Source organism: Orbicella franksi, chromosome 13 (genome assembly GCF_964199315.1).
Source record: "Orbicella franksi chromosome 13, jaOrbFran1.1, whole genome shotgun sequence".
In the NCBI taxonomy this organism is placed as follows: Eukaryota; Metazoa; Cnidaria; class Anthozoa; order Scleractinia; family Merulinidae; genus Orbicella; species Orbicella franksi.
This window is the reverse complement of record NC_138157.1, coordinates 18,666,021-18,682,014: the sequence shown is the minus strand read 5'-3', so window position 1 is coordinate 18,682,014 and position 15,994 is coordinate 18,666,021. Positions and strand designations below refer to the sequence as shown.

Below are 15,994 nucleotides of genomic sequence, written 5' to 3'. Positions count from 1 at the left end.
CATACATATATACATACATACATACATACAGACAGACAGACAGACAGACAGACAGACAGACAGACAGACAGACATCATCCCTGAATGTTTGGTATCTCCTGTGACTTGTTAGATGTGAAAAAATGGTAGGCTAGGTGCTGTTTAAGGTGTTGGTCCTTCCACTTCATTTCTACTTTGAATTACCATGGATTTGCTCTTTAAATCCTCCTTCAAGACTCTAATGAGCCCCTTCGCGAATTCAATATTATTTTTAACATTGAATCCCTTCCAGGACGATTTATGAACAGGGAAACAATAATATTTTTGGCAGCATGTTTTTTGAGTTAACTTCCTCCTTTTGATGGGGATTTTTTAATATAATAGAAATAATGTGTTAAGTCCTTTCATATTAAATATGGAAGAATGTGTATTTGAAATAACTGCACCACCTGATCTGATTTGAATTAAGCTTTCTCTGTAATAAGCTCCTTTTAAAAGTCTTGAACAGAAAATACATACATAAATGCTTTTATGGGAACCATTTTGGGCTAATGTACATGAATACTCATCAGCCTGACATTTAACATGAAAATGACATGTATATGACAAAATGCAGTACACAGACTGAAATGTTATGTTTGCCCCTCAAGTGGTAGCTACCAAGCTTCAAAGTCCAAACCAAGATACCAGTTAGAAATAAAATAATTTGGAAATTTCCTGAGGTTTAGAAAGAATTGTGAATGAGCAGTTAATTAATCAGTGACAGTTGTAGGAATGGTGAACTAACTAAGGCCCTATTTATATGGTGTCAGGTACCTGAGACAAACCTCCCCAGAGGCAACTGTGTTGAGCACTTTTATGAGAAAAAGTTGTCTGTCCCTGCTGGCCGAGAAGTTGACCCTGCATGATTATTTATAGCCCCTATTCGATATTCAAATGTGTCATATTTTTTTGTGTGTGTTTCCTTTGGCCATTTGATCACCTTGGGCTCCGTTGAACTAATTTTTACACACGTAATTTAAATTTTTGCTTTAAAACATAAAATTTATGTATATTACACAACATTCGGCATGCCGTGAGTTGTCCCGGTTAGGCGAACCAAAGTGTTTATATGAGAAAAAGTTTTCTTACCTGTTGAGGTGAGACAACTTGTCCACCTGAGTTGTCTTGCCTTCTGAGACAACTCAGGGACATTCACAGTGAAAAGTTAACTCGCCCAGGGGAACTTGGGGGGAGGGTTGTCTCAGGTACCTGAGACTATATAAATGGGGCCTAGTAGTCCTTGACGGTAATTTAAATGCATGAATTCAATTTATGTGCAAAATGATATTAAAGTTTATGATTGTTACCTGCACTGTTTGCAAAAACAACTTTTAGCAGTTAAGAAAGTCTTTATAACAGTTTTCTTTTTCGGTGGAAAGTAAATTTACAAAATGTTTCGTTTGGGTTTGTATTTTAAGGTTACAGTATACCTTCGGGTTGGCAATTTTCTTCAAATTTGGATTTTTGGGTCAAAATAGTGGTCGAAGAATAATCTCTAATTTCTGAAAAAATTTTTTGAAAAAGGCTAAATATTGGCGGAGAAATGGCGGTTTTACGTTTTCACCGGAAGTAAAAGTTTACCTCTTGATTGACAGCCCTATGACGCATATGCAATCAACCGAGACGATTTTTGTGGGAATTACCTATATGGATGTCACGAATTGACTACTCAGTTGATCAGCATTGTTGTTCTGACTACCCAGCATTTTTGATATTAGGCGTGTCTCTATTAAGTTATAAGTAAACATAGACCACGTTTAAACCATGGCCGGTTCAAAAAAGCGAAAACAGCGAAGAACGAATGAAAATACATCAATGAGTGAAGAAGCGAAAGTTTGCCATGTGGATGAAGCTATAGTTATCGTTTAAGGTGGGCAAATATTCGTGGTAAGAGAAAAGAAAGGTTCTGTAAAAATTTCGGAACTTGACAGTGATAACAGGGATGCTGACAGAGACTCTTCTGATGAGTCCGATATCGACGAATCGTCGGACTCATTGAGACCATTTGAAATATTATCCATGCACAACTGTGCCCACACACAGTTGCTCTCCGCGCTGTCTTTTGTTTGTTTCCTTCGCTCAGCCACTCTAGCGTTCGTATCCTTTTTAGTCTTCCCCATTTTGCCAGACCAGCTTCAAGAAAAACCGAGCTACAGAAAAATGATCTCTCTGCCTTCGGTTCCTTGAGCGCATTGCGAAACACAAGAGTTTTTTAGAGATTCGTGCGTAAATTTCACCGGGAGGTTAACGGTAGTAAACTTTCCCTGCACTGATTGGCTTAGTTATCTGAGAACCCAGTTGAAGGCGTTTGTGGGCGGAGTTTGTTTGCGAAGCAGAAAATTTTTCTTAGCGTTGTTTTCTCGAATAAATTTTTTCACTCGAAGCAGACACTTTAAAGAGTTATAACTCAAAGGGAATTTGTTCAATTGCTCTTAAATTTGGACAGTGGCTAGTTTAACATATAAACTGCAAAAGCGTGTCTGGGAATTGTTAATTTTGGAATACTTTTCCTTCGAGAGCGAATTTTGTACGATCACTCCACATTTTTTTAATCCTATTTTGAAAATGTTCTGTAACTTTTTACTGCAATTGAATATGCCAAAACGCAGACACGTTTTTTAAGCGCTTTGGGCCCTGAAACCGAGGAAAAAATTAAATTGGCAAAAAAATGAAATTCGCTTTGACTTGTAGCTTTCGAAAGGTGATTCGGGCGCTGGCATATAGTGGTCGTGAAAAATTTGACAATTAATTTTCTTTCAAAATTCTTGGTATAGTTTGATAGCCAGCTCCATAAGCTTTAATTTGATATAGGGGTTTAGGTATCTATAGCTTAAACTGCACGCGCTACATCGCTTGCGCGCGAGACACCCCTGAAGGTATACTGTAACCTTAACTAAAAAATGCTAGATGCTGTTATAAGTTTGAAAAAAACAGTCACCAGCTAACCTGTAACTTTATAATTTTGTCTTAAATTATAAGAAGCTAAATATTTGAATCCACTCTACAGGACAAAGGTAAGATTGTACTGCAGGTAGTGGAAGAACCACAACAAGCTGAACGAAACAATGATAGTGAAGGAGACTCTGAGTATGAAGATGCTGAAGATGGTATACTCCCGGCAAATGACAGCTCTCCAGCTCAGGCATCTACAGATTTTGAGTGTCGTATATGTGGAGGATCAGTGGCAACAAAGTTCTGCAAAGAATGTAAGGATACATTTTGTCCTCCATGCGATGGCTTGTATCATAAGCATGCATCTCGACAACATCACATTAGAACTGAGTTGATGACATCTCCTGTAAGCCCACCTAGACAGCAACCAGTAGCAAGTGCTGTTGCTTCTTCCACTACTGCTGCTCCTGCCGCAGTAACATCTCAACAGAGTCATGGAGCTGCTGCTGCTTCTGCTGCAGCAAGTGCTGGCAATGAAACAAGGTATGTCTGGAATTAGTACTGTTCATGGTAAGCAATAGCAAAGGTTGTCTTTGTTTTGTAAGTTTTGCATGTAATGTATAAATAGTTTGAGTGCATTGCTGACAAACACAACAGATCTTTTTAAGGACACGAGAGAAGTGTATGAAGCCAAACTTAGTGGTTTTCACACACTTAAATTGACTGTTCTAAGCAGTTCCAATACACAACTCAATGATACATGGGAAGCAAGTTTCAAATAGTTTAAGGTAAGAAAGCATGACACTCTGGTAGCATTGTGAAAATGGGACTTACTCTAGGGACAAATTTCCTTTATTCTTCACATAGGGGGACTTTTTCCTAGGACTAATCACAGTTTGAGGGGACAGCCCCTTGGAATTGCCTTTTCAATTCAAAATGAAATTGAACTTCTGTAAGCTTAACTTTCAGTTGTACGACTCCAGAAAATCTCTATACGAAGGAGGGTTTTGGAAATTTCCAGGAGGAGGGAGGGACTCAAATGTCTCCTGAAATGTTTGAAGGGGTAGTGCAAACCAAAAAACCCCCTGAGGGAGGTTTATACATGCATTCTGGAACAACACATATATTATTTATTAACTTTCCTTGTGGTCATTATTGTAGCATCAAAACCAGCCAGATGTCATTAATTTTGAGAGTTTACTTTCATGTTTTCTCAGACAAAGACAGAGACCTGTGCCTGCACCAAGACGAAACATTAAGCAAACCCCGGCATCCAATCAAGGTTTAGCTCAAGGGGCTAGAACACCTGAGCCTAAAAGGGAAGATCATCCACCCCCAATCCCTCCAAAACCATCACATGAATTACCTCAGAGACAGCAAACCAGACCAACTAGCCCACCCGTCCAGCATTCAACATCTCCCAGGTTGCCTGCCATGTCACCAGTACCTGCAGCATCCACTGCAGCCTCCATGGTTCAAAATCAAAGAGCTGCCTTACAACCTGCTGCAACAAGTAAGCTTTTTTTCCCTGCAGTGATATAATATACTTAGCTAGAGTAGTATGATTACATGCCAAAAGGAGCAACCCCAAATTAGTTTGAATTATTTATTTATTTATTTATTTATTATATGATTATTTCTTCTCCTTCCCCTCTTTTTGCTTTCAATGTCTTGTAGTGATGGGCATCACCCTTTGCAGGACCCCTCCCCGATATGTAGATGTGGGTTTCAAGTATTTGAAAATAACAGTGGGTAATGCTGATGGCAAGTATACAAATTCTTGTCAGTTATGGTCTAATCCTCTATAAACAAAACTAGATACGACTATAATTTTATGTGCCCAAGATCGGCGGGATGTGCTTGTGTTCACTTTTGACACAGTTATAATAATAAAGTGGGTTGGTCCATGAACTGCACAGCTTTATTGATCTACCCAAAAGTAACAAGCTCCCAAAGTAATGACCTCTTGAAAGTAGAAATAGGAAAGGCAGCTACCAGTAAATCTAAAGGTAATGATTATAGATTAGATTACAGATTATAAAGGTAATTCATGATTATAGTGGTCAAGCGCTCAGCTTAACTAACTCACTCAGCTAACTAACTTTTCAGGCATACCACTCAAACAGAAGAACTGAATTTCATTTCAAATAAACAGAATAATGGTTAAGAATCCAAATTGACAGTTGGTTGTTTGAAATCAAGTGTGGCTTAGTACTTGATCTTGGAGATACAAGGTGTAACCCAACAGACATAAGTTAAGTAATTATATAGCTAGCTCCTTGAGCAGGCAAGATGAACCAGATCCTACCCAAGCGGGCAAGATGGTGCTATCTTGTCCGCTCAAGATTACACGCTGTGTCCTTCAAGAAAATTTTCCCTAAGCCAAGACAGGCTCATCAAAGTCCATATAATAAACCCTAGATGGCTGGATATTGACCAAGTTCGTTTTTGGATGTTTATGGACCTCAACTCAGTCCATGAACATATAAACAATAGTCTCCATTTGGTGGAAAAAATGCTCGGCTTTTGCGGACATTATCTGTTCCGAGAAGCGAACAGTTTTCTGAGAGCATACCTTGAGGAAAACTGTGAGCTTTGAGGAACAGACAATGTCCAAGGACAAAATAATATGCGAACAAAATAATATGCCAAATGGAGGCTCCTTCAAATATTTTTCGCAACATGTGCAGTTTTGAAAATTGGGGTATATCCTCGGATATTCCCCAGTTTTAGCTGGGAAATGTTCAGTCATGTGACATGTTTAGACCGATCGCCCACGAGCCAAAATATTTGATGGATTATAAGCAAAAATAGAACATGGTCAATATCCAGCCATCTTGATCTCGCACTTGGTGAATAACCCATATTTCTTGTCATGCGTGTAAATGAAGGAGAATACTGGTAATGTATGTTCTTACCTGACAACCTTGACTCACCAGCAGCAACAAGTCAAAGTCAGAGCCAACGAAGAGAAATTCTAAGGCCTCCACCCTTTCCTCATTTTAACACTGCAACTCAACAGAGTTCTCTTGAGGCAAAAGATGAAAACGATGGTAATGTTGCAGTTCAAGATGGTAGGTACTATGATCAGAAAAAGTTACTTTACTGCAAGGGTTTCATTAATGTTTTCAACAGGAGAGCAACTGGTTCTCACAGGTGGGCAAAACTTTTTGAATGGAACTTAATTCTAGGCAAGAAAAACTTTCCTCTACATGGTCAAACCAGACAGGCAAAGTCATCCTCACAGCCAGTCATTTTGTCTGGTACCTGGCCCTTAATGAAGCCCCTGACTTAACCAAGATCCTTTTATTAATGATAATGATGATGACGATGCTGCTGCTGTTGTAGCTGGATCAATTCATGAACACTTGGTTGATACTTCCAAATGCAGCAGAAATGGATAACAAATAATTGATGGGATAATAATTATTGCAACAGTTGCACCCCCGTGCCAGTCAATTGCAGATTACCTCAAACTATTTGTCAGGTTACAGGGCTGTCGTTAAGGGCCTGTAACACCTGTTATGGCTGAGTATGCTTGATTTTCCCTTGATGCTAAGGGCGAAATTGCCTGTTGTTGATAGAGTTCAACTATAAAGTAACAAGTTTGCTATGGGTGTGGAGAACAAGGCTACAGGTGACTCAAAACTTACATGTAAAGACAGCCCTGGGTTATTTTGCTAACAAACAGCATTTACTACTTAAAATGCCAGCTGAGAGTTGTACAATAAAATGTTGTTTGATTCTTGTACCAAAAAGCTCCACCTCCTTTGCCACCGAGACAGTCCACACCAGCTCAACCCAAAATGCCAGTGGAGTCAAAGACACCAAGAAATCTAGGACCTGCTAGCCCAGATGAGGGTGGGGCATTATCCTGTCCAAATTGTTACTGCTTGAATTCTGCTGGAGTAAAGACCTGTGTGTTCTGCAAGAAGCCACTCCCTTTAAAACCACCCAAGGAACCAGAAATTCCATTTGTGTCACCTCAACAACGGGAATTCGCAGAAACGAGAAATTTTCCTGCACCTGTTTGGGCATTATCACCGGATCAAGGTAGAGCTGTTGGCCAAGTGCAGCAGTCACAAGGAAGTGGGAATGTTGTGTCAGGAACAAAACCTACAACTTCTTCATCAAATGCAGGTCTGTATTTTAGTAGAAACAATCTCATTAAGTTGATCTCTTAAGGAAACAAAAGTTATTCTGCATTTACCATGACTAGAGCTTCTTATAAGACAACAGAACCTATGCCATGTCATTGCAGAATCATGTAGATGTTCATATTATCTTGAATACAGTAGATTATACTGTGTTACTAATAATTCTCAATAATGTATTGGACAAAAAATTATGTCATTGTCAGTCACCCTCTGGCCAGTCGTACACATGATAAGTTTTGCCTTACATATTTTTCAGTAAATTGTATGGCAATAAAAGGAATTGACAAATACTTGTGAAAAAGTAGTTTGTGGCATATCTAATGAGGCATTTCGTCTTGGACAGGAGACTCTTAGAGACTTTTCAGAATTGAACAACAAACATATTGAGCATCGCATTCAAAGTCCTGTTCAAAAATTCAAGATGTTAGCAGTCTGGCCCTATATAGCAGAAGGATTTCCAACCATACATTCACAAGTTAATATATACTAACAATAAAATCCGAGCCTTGCCAGTACATTCCCTGCCCACTATCGCTCACTACATGGTCTTGTGTCTTTATTGTGTGCCATAACATTAAGGAATTGACAAATACTTGAGAAAAAATAGTTGTGGTAAGTCTATGGCATGTTATAAAATTGTCACTAAAAATTGTTTCGTCATTCACAGGTCAAGTTCTAGTAGACCCTGATAAGTGGCAGTGTGAACATTGCACTTTTATCAACTCAAGGGTACGGAAAATCTGTGAGGTGTGTTGCAAAACTAGCAATATTCCACCACCGCCCTCAAGAACAGCTGAACCTGCAAGATCCAACCCTGGTTCTCAGTCACCTACACGAAGGGAAAATCAGGTTTGACTTGAGCTTACTTCTTCCATGTTTTGCTTGGTCTACAGTCATATATGGTAGATCAAAGCTAAGCTGAGGTGCTAGGTCTGCATGGACTTAAGTATGTATTTTTTTTTGAAGTGGGTTTCATTTGGGTTAAACATTACTACATTTTAATGCCTTACTGGGAACAAAGAGGATGAGAGATGAAGTGATCACTCTATCTAGCTGTTACACACTTACCTTAAGATTAGTGATATTGAGAGGTTGGCTATTAAAATTAGGGAGGCGCGGTGGCCTCATGGTTAGTGTGCTCGTCTCCGGATCGAGTGGTCCGGGTTCGAGCCCAGGCAGGGGACATTGTGCTGTGTTCTTGGGCAAGACACTTTACTCTCACAGTGCCTCTCTCCACCCAGGTGTATAAATGGGTACTGGCGAACTTAATGCTGGGGGTAACCCTGCGATGGACTAGCATCCCATCCAGGGGGGAGTAGAAATACTCCTAGTCGCTTCATGCTACAGAAACCGGGATAAGCTCCGGCCTGGTGGGCCACTTGGCTCATATGCAGACTTCACCTATTAAAATTAGCTTAAACAAAGAGTTGAACTTGAACACCACTCTAGCTAAGAATGGTCATTGTGCAGATTCTGAATACCCGTACATCTTGATCTCAAGTCCACCCCATGGCCATAAGATATCTTAAGATGAGAAAATATTTCTATTTGTTCATTCATTAAGACATAACGTTTTCTAAATTGTTTATTTTGTTCTGAAGGCTGAACAATTAACTCCACAAATTTGCACTAATATGGCCATGCAAATAAAGAGTCAGCAGACCTCTAGCGTAAGTGAACAAAGCAGAAAACCAGAGCCCACAAATCAGCAGGCTACACAAAAAGAGATGTCAACAAGACTGCAAGCAGAACAACGCTTAGGAAACACTTTCCCAGCAGGAGGTGACCTTCAGGCTAGAGTGCCATGGGATGGCTCAGGAAGAGCAGAGCCAACGGTTCCTGTTGGTCCACCGTTGGAAAGAACCTATCCAGGTGCAATCGGTCCTAGTCAGGGAGGGCTACTGAATCAATCTGGGATGGTTTCTCCGGGAGGTATGCCGCCACTGCCTACAAGAAATGCTTTTCTCAGAGATGGTGGACCATTTGGTCAATATGGATTTCCTCCACCTCCTCCTCATCATATGATGGATCCCATGGGTATGCCAGCACCTTTTTCAGAGGTACAAGAATTGTTGCCAGTCTTGGAATACATTTCTTGAAATTACTGGATTTCATTTCAATTAGTCTGTCATTAGGATAACCTCTTTTAATTAGCTTTTTGTGTAAGTGAACTAGGAAACCAGCATTATGTAGCTTCTCTGTCAACAGATAAATCAATGTACTAGAGTGGGAGATACATCTATCCCTGAAATTTTGCTCAGACTGAACACTATTTATTCTTGAATTGATCAGTGTGCTGCCTTCATAAAACAGAAAACTCCTGGAAGGGTCCCTTACTAGCCACTGTATAGCCTGAATGGGCATTCACCCCTTTTCATTGCCAGTTTCTGTTACACCGATCAATTTTATTTTACTAAAGAATACACATACTTACACACACTACAACACCTGCAAAATGTCAGTACAAAGATTTGTCATAAATTTTGTTGAAGAGTTCTCTTTGCATAGTCTGTATCTTTAAAAAACAAATACAGAGAAATCAGAGATTTGAGCTTATGTAATGTCCTTATTGGTGACACATGTTGTGTAACTGAGTGGTTTTTATTGTCATTTACCAGTCAGAAACACTTCTCACGGATATCTGAAGTGCACATCTGTTCATCAGGAGGGGAATCCTGGTCTCGAATCTTATTAATTCATGTGGGTGTTAAAAACTATTGCCTGAAGTATAGTCAGGCTAGGTAGGGTGAGGGTTCACGATCATCATCATGTTCTCATCTCTGTATAGAGATTAAGGTCCTTCAAACCAGACAGGTCGTAGTGGGACACTTTGTGACCATTACATCACACAGCGTTAAGTGTTGTAACTGGTCGAAACCAGTCAGAAAGAGCTCATGTTGTTTACTCCTTGCCTGCATGGAATAAAGTCAAGAGTATTGTGTTCCTTAGATGTGCCTTGAACTTTGTCCTGGCCTGTCTACAAGTTGTCATGGGAGAAGGGTTGGGGGTGTTAAGGTCAACCTAACACTCTAGGTGGAGAGTTTACTGATAGCATTATGGAAAGAGCAGTCTCACTGATCAATATAAATATTTGATGCTTCTCATACTAGATGAATCCAGCAGCATCATTTTCTTCACCTATTGGACATCATCTAACCTCTGGCTTAGCTCAGACACAGCCTCCTCCATCATGGACAGCAGCACCTCCAACAAATACTGCTGCTGTGCGAAGACATCAAGAGGAGATTTATATAGCTGGAGCACGCTATGTTGAATGGCTGAAAGTAAAGATATTTGATAGTAGATTAATAGCATGTTTTAAGGAACAGGTTTCAATTAGAAGTTGACCTCAGCTTTACTTAGTCTACTGATTATTTCCCCAATACTGTATATGTTATTTAACCTCTACTATCAGTTGAGTCTAGGAAACACTCTCCTCTTTCTTTCACTTGAGATTATTCTACATGTTTTCAGTTACTCTTCACCAAACTTGCCAAGTTTTGGTAGACATTTTGTGGAAACTTATTTAAGGTGACTCCTTAGTATTGCATTGCACATCCCTACTGTGCACGATTTTCGTGTCATTAGCGCAACTCACATGAGCACATGCGCATACAAAACGTAAGAGATTTCCCTCAAACTAAGCTCGATAGTGAAATAATGCCCCTTTTTTCTTAAATGAGCACGGTGACCCCTAATTTTTTTTTCAAGTATTTGCTAAGAACAGTCGAATAAAGAATATATTTGAAGAAGAAAAAATGTTTGATAGTACAACATGAAAAAATAGTTCCATACTGTTCCCACAACCAGGCAATCAAAAACGGCTTAAATGAAGCAATACTGCTTATGTGAATAAAAGAAGCTTTACTTTCAAGAAAAAATTTTGTGTCTTTCAAGTAACCAAGACTTAATTCTCTATGAAGGAACTCTGTATTCGAATTTTAACACGCAACCAGTAAAAATACCCCATTTTAAGAGCCTGCTGACGCGTAGACAGGCATGGTGACCCCATTTTTTTATTGCATTTTTTTAATGTTCATATCATGAATGTTAATCATGCCAAGTTTCAAAAAAAGTTTGATAGTAGAACAATTCCAAGAGAATTACCTCAATAAGTTGTGCTGACGAATCCTTTGCACTGACTGATACAATGGATAAAACACCATTACTACTTTTTGACAACTTCAGAGTATTTATTCACCCTTATTCAGTAGCCCATAATGAATCATAATTTACTGGTTATAATTTAAATGTTCAAAAAGTTATGTCTGCGGTTAGTCATGTTCCCAAAAGACCATCTGCAGTTTTAAAAAACTTGTTTTGCATTATCAAATATGTTTGGTGTGCACTAGCCAGCTGTGTCAATCACAGAGTTTCTGTCTTGACTAAAATTAAGGTGAAAAAATTCATAGGATTTAGAACAACAGATAGTCATGTTCCCAAAAGACCATCTGCAGTTTTATAAAGTTTGTTTTGCATTAGCAAATATTTTTGGTGTGCACTAGCTGGCTGTGTCAATGACTAAAATTAAGGTGAAAAATTCGTAGGACTAAGAACATTGTTATTGTGCAGCATTTTTTGATATTGAATAACACAGGGATCATTACCTGAAGTCTAGGCTGTACCTGTGATATGCATTAGTTGCTTGCCCAATAATGCATGGACTAGTAGAGCTTAAGGTTACTGGATGTGACTTGATCTTAATCATATTATTGTATTGATGTATAATTATAAATATGATATAATTTACATATAATAATGATATAATTATTTGTAATAAATTATTATATCATAAGTATGGATAGGTATAATTCTGCATATATATATGGTATAATTATGAATATAATAATAAATACAGAATTTTTGTTCATCCTTGTCAGAAAGCAGAAAAGGAGGGTTTTACAGCAGAAGAGGTGAACATTGCAACAGTGCTTGGATGTGAAGATCATGAAGGGCCCATTCACTGGCTGCAGACTGCTTGGTATGATTTAATTCACAGAGTTATGATAGAGCTGAGCATACCAGAAAATTCACAAGAAATCGGAAACATCAGTCCAGAGGAAGTGAGAGAAGCCTTGATTGATTGCACAGGGGAAGTCTCTCGTGCAGTCAACAAATGTATGGAAAACCGCAAAAAGAAGGTAACAGTGCACTGCTTATTTTAAGGCAATTTATTGTTTTTATTGATGGTTAGTTTACCAGCCTGATTTGAATTCAGTAGACTGCATCTCTCATATTGTGTCCTTACATTAAACTCATCACCAATAGAAGAGCTTTGGAACTGGTGCCTAAAATGTTACAGTACGTTTACTGAAACCGAGGCCACCCAGACAATGAAAACCAATCAGAAAGCAGAACTGAAACAAAAGATTCCAACATTTTCAAATCCAGCCAATCAAATGTCTTGTACAAAACAATAAAATCTCAACTTGTTTGTTGTGATGTTTATGCAACTATGGTGTCACTTGTCAATTAATTGTGAAGTTCAAACTGTTAGTACTTTTGTGTGCTTGCAGGTTTAAAAAGAATTGAATTAAATGCTGTTCTTTCTATGGGGTAATTGGTTGGTTTAAAACATACGTCAAAAAAAAAGCTGCATAAGAGTGTCACATGAAAAAGATATCACCAGAGTGTGTGGTGTAGGGTTTGAATATTGTCGTGGCTGTTGAAAGGAAACTCACCTTCAAATGTTTTCTGACGTAGGGAAGCTTCTTATGGTGCTGTCTTTTTGAGTGACTTTACACACGTAGGCTTTAATGATACAACGCAAAAGTAATCTGTTTGAATTTTGATGAAGATGTTATTTCAATACATTGGTAACCCAGAAAGGGAGCTCAAACTCCAAAATGTATGTGTAGCTGCTGAGACAGTGAATGTGATAGTTTTTGAGAGAACTGCGTGGTGGATTTCACGGTCAGCTGCATTATAATTAATGACAACCAAAAGCTGTGTAAAAATAGAAACGTGCACAGACAACAGAAGTGGAATTTGTTTTGTAAGTCAAAATCTATTATTCTATGATTTTAAACAACAACCGTAAAGACATTTTATGTGGCCATATGTTTTATAGGTGAAAGAGTTACAACAGGCAGGGGTTTATGCTAAAACAGATTGCATAACTGCCCTGGATAATTCAGAAGGAGATACAGAGAAGGCAATTTTTGTACTTGAGAAAATGGCAATGCGGCCAATGCTTCAGAGAATACTGAACAGCTGTCTACCAGACAGTGCGACTCAGGACGAGGTCTTCATGGCTTTGACAAGGCAAACAAATACTCAAACTGATCAGGAGAAAGCCAACTTTGAAGCCATTGTAAAAGATGCACAACAAGACATGGATGTGAGTAAATTATGACTGCTACAAGCGAGTCAGTTTTATCCCCATCGAGGTTCCATTCCACAGTTGTTTGTGGCAGGAAATTCTAATTAAGCCTGTTTAGGTTTTGCAGACATTGTTGGTGTATGCAAATGTTGGGGAACTTGCAAACACAGAGTATCTTGCAAACCTGATGTTACCCAGTTGATATTTACATCTTGTCCTCTCATCTTAAGAACAAGAAACTGGCTGGTAAAGTTTGAGACATGACATGTTACAATTAAATTAAAAAAAAAAGAAATTGCAACATTTATATTATTTTTTGGTTACTATCCCCTAGTGGTAAAATGTCATGCCAACTTGAATATTGTGAAGTTCTAGAAAATATCCATACCCATCCCAAAGAAGGTTAACGGAAATTCCAAGGAAGAAGGGGTTTCAAAAGCAGAAGGGTCAGAACTCAAAGAACTTTTCTAATTGTGCAATCCTTTTAGTTTTGGCTTGATTTCAGGCTGTTACTGTTGTGTTCATACTTTACTTCACAATCTTATGGAAGTACTGAACTTCTTTCCTTAAGTGAAATTATGAAAATCATCAAAAAAATTATTGGCTGTAATATAAAAAATTAATGGCAAAGTCATTGAGATTGATCATTTTTGTGTTATGAATCATTATTATTATCCATTACGTTTCTTGTATTAAGCGACGTATTCGAGCAGTCTTAGCTGAGAAAGATGTGCCATCATGGGGAAGGGCAGAAGTTGTCATCAAGTTGATAGACAAGGGCTTTGGAGTGGACGATTCTGTAGAAGCAGCACGCAATTGTGGGGATCTTCAACGCTCTTTGCGCTATCTGAAACAAGAATGTCCATTATGCGCTGAGCAATATCCTATGAGCCAGGTTTGTGTTAGTCTCCTACACACATCTTCTTTGGCTCATTACTCAGTCTTTGCTCACTCAGCTTGTTTGTGCGATGGTTAAAAGGTCTTTAGAAAACAGAATGCTGATTGGTGTAAAACTGTGTTTATATTTAACAATGTGGTTATGAGCTTGAGATTTCTATCATGCATAGAAATCAAGAGCAAGTAATGTTACTGTTTTAGTATAAAATCTACAAGTCATCAAAACTTTATCTAAATCCTCTACATGGGCACTTTGAAAACGCCAAGCAATGGCCATCATTTTGTTAACAAGGGCACACTGCTACACTACTTACTATCTATCACAGAATAGATGGTAGCATAGCCAATCAGAGAATGGCATTCATGATAGAACACTAGTAGATTTATACTAAAGTTTGATAGCAACACAGTACATGTTTTCCATTTCTGAAAGATAATCCCTCTATGCTACCCTATAGGGCTTTCTCTTCTGATGTTTTATATTAGACAACACTGCCACTGCACAGCTGTCTTTTTGTTCCTTAAATAATTTATAATTTTTCAATGATAATTTTTTTGTTAAAAGTTCGTGAAATGGTCACTTTTGATATATTTTTATTGTATTCTCAAGTCCTATTCTTTTTCTCTATAGATGATCACATTCCTTCACTGCCAAGATCGTGTCTGTCAAAGTTGTGTCTCACAGTACATCACGATAACAATAAAAGACAAAAATATAATGAAACTTGTATGCCCAGTTTGTGGAAAACCCGAAAATTTGGATGATGAAGTTGTGGCCACAGAATATTTCAACAACTTTGATATTCTGGTATGTCAAGTTGTTAGTCTTTCAGCATCAAAATTCTCCAGTTATCCACTATTTTCTGTAACTCTCTTTGACAAAATTGTGGTTTTAAACCAAGATGTCCAATTTCTGGTTTAGTTTCTTAATTAAATTGAGAGGCCAGAGGGCAGAAGGAAAGTATCATACGGCAGGTCACAAAAAACAGTGGTAATTTTAGAAATAAACAAGGGAAATTAAGAAAATGTAGCCATAGGGATGTGTGTGAACATTTCACATTTTAAAGTGGCAAGATGAACCATTCTGGCCACTCAAGCAGGCAAGATTGCGTTATTTAGCCTACTTGATATTGCTTGCTATATATGTCAAAGGACCCACAAAGAAAATGGTATCTTTTATTCCACATATAAATATTGATTTATTGAGCTTGTTTGGCCAAAATGACTGGTTATTGGCCTTGATTTTTTTTACATGTTCATGGACCTCGATTCAGCCATTTTGATCGCACAAGCTTGGTCAGCTACTCATATTGAATGTCAAGTCTTTTGCTTCTTTTTTATATAATGAAGAAAATCTAACTATGATCTGTATTCAACACATCTAAAACAAAGTGACCTGGTGTTATATTTGTGTGCTCAGAGTCCCATATATAATACCTACAGGTACATTTTTTTGAATAAATGGTCATGAATAGTTTGCAATTTGTCGGTAGTGTAGGCTATTTCGTAACTTACTATGGTTGCTGTTTTCCCTTACACAGATTCGTGGTATAGTTGATAGGGAAACACATGACTTGTTTCAACGAAAGCTTCGTGATAGGACACTAATGAAGGAACCGAACTTCAGGTGGTGCTCACATGTAAGTTACCTCAACTTACCTGTTGTTGTTACTTTTAATATTGAATTTGTTTATTTATTAGTTTG

General features: G+C 38.2%; 1 protein-coding gene across 5 annotated transcripts in view; it reads left to right on the top strand.

The window, feature by feature from the left end:
• LOC145465694 (uncharacterized) overlaps window positions 1-15,994 on the top strand; it is a 28,637-nt gene that overhangs the window by 5,045 nt on the left and 7,598 nt on the right. For 4 of the 5 annotated variants that reach the window (XM_081449464.1, XM_081449460.1, XM_081449462.1 and 1 more), the window contains 12 exons: window positions 3,029-3,456; window positions 4,131-4,426; window positions 5,853-5,987; window positions 6,673-7,053; window positions 7,738-7,919; window positions 8,672-9,130; window positions 10,181-10,354; window positions 11,951-12,211; window positions 13,141-13,410; window positions 14,090-14,287; window positions 14,921-15,097; window positions 15,831-15,929. In XM_081449464.1, coding sequence (XP_081305590.1) covers window positions 3,029-3,456; window positions 4,131-4,426; window positions 5,853-5,987; window positions 6,673-7,053; window positions 7,738-7,919; window positions 8,672-9,130; window positions 10,181-10,354; window positions 11,951-12,211; window positions 13,141-13,410; window positions 14,090-14,287; window positions 14,921-15,097; window positions 15,831-15,929 — 3,060 coding nt within the window. The remainder of the gene's footprint in view (window positions 1-3,028; window positions 3,457-4,130; window positions 4,427-5,852; window positions 5,988-6,672; window positions 7,054-7,737; window positions 7,920-8,671; window positions 9,131-10,180; window positions 10,355-11,950; window positions 12,212-13,140; window positions 13,411-14,089; window positions 14,288-14,920; window positions 15,098-15,830; window positions 15,930-15,994) is intronic. The other variant, XM_081449463.1, reaches the window with a different exon arrangement.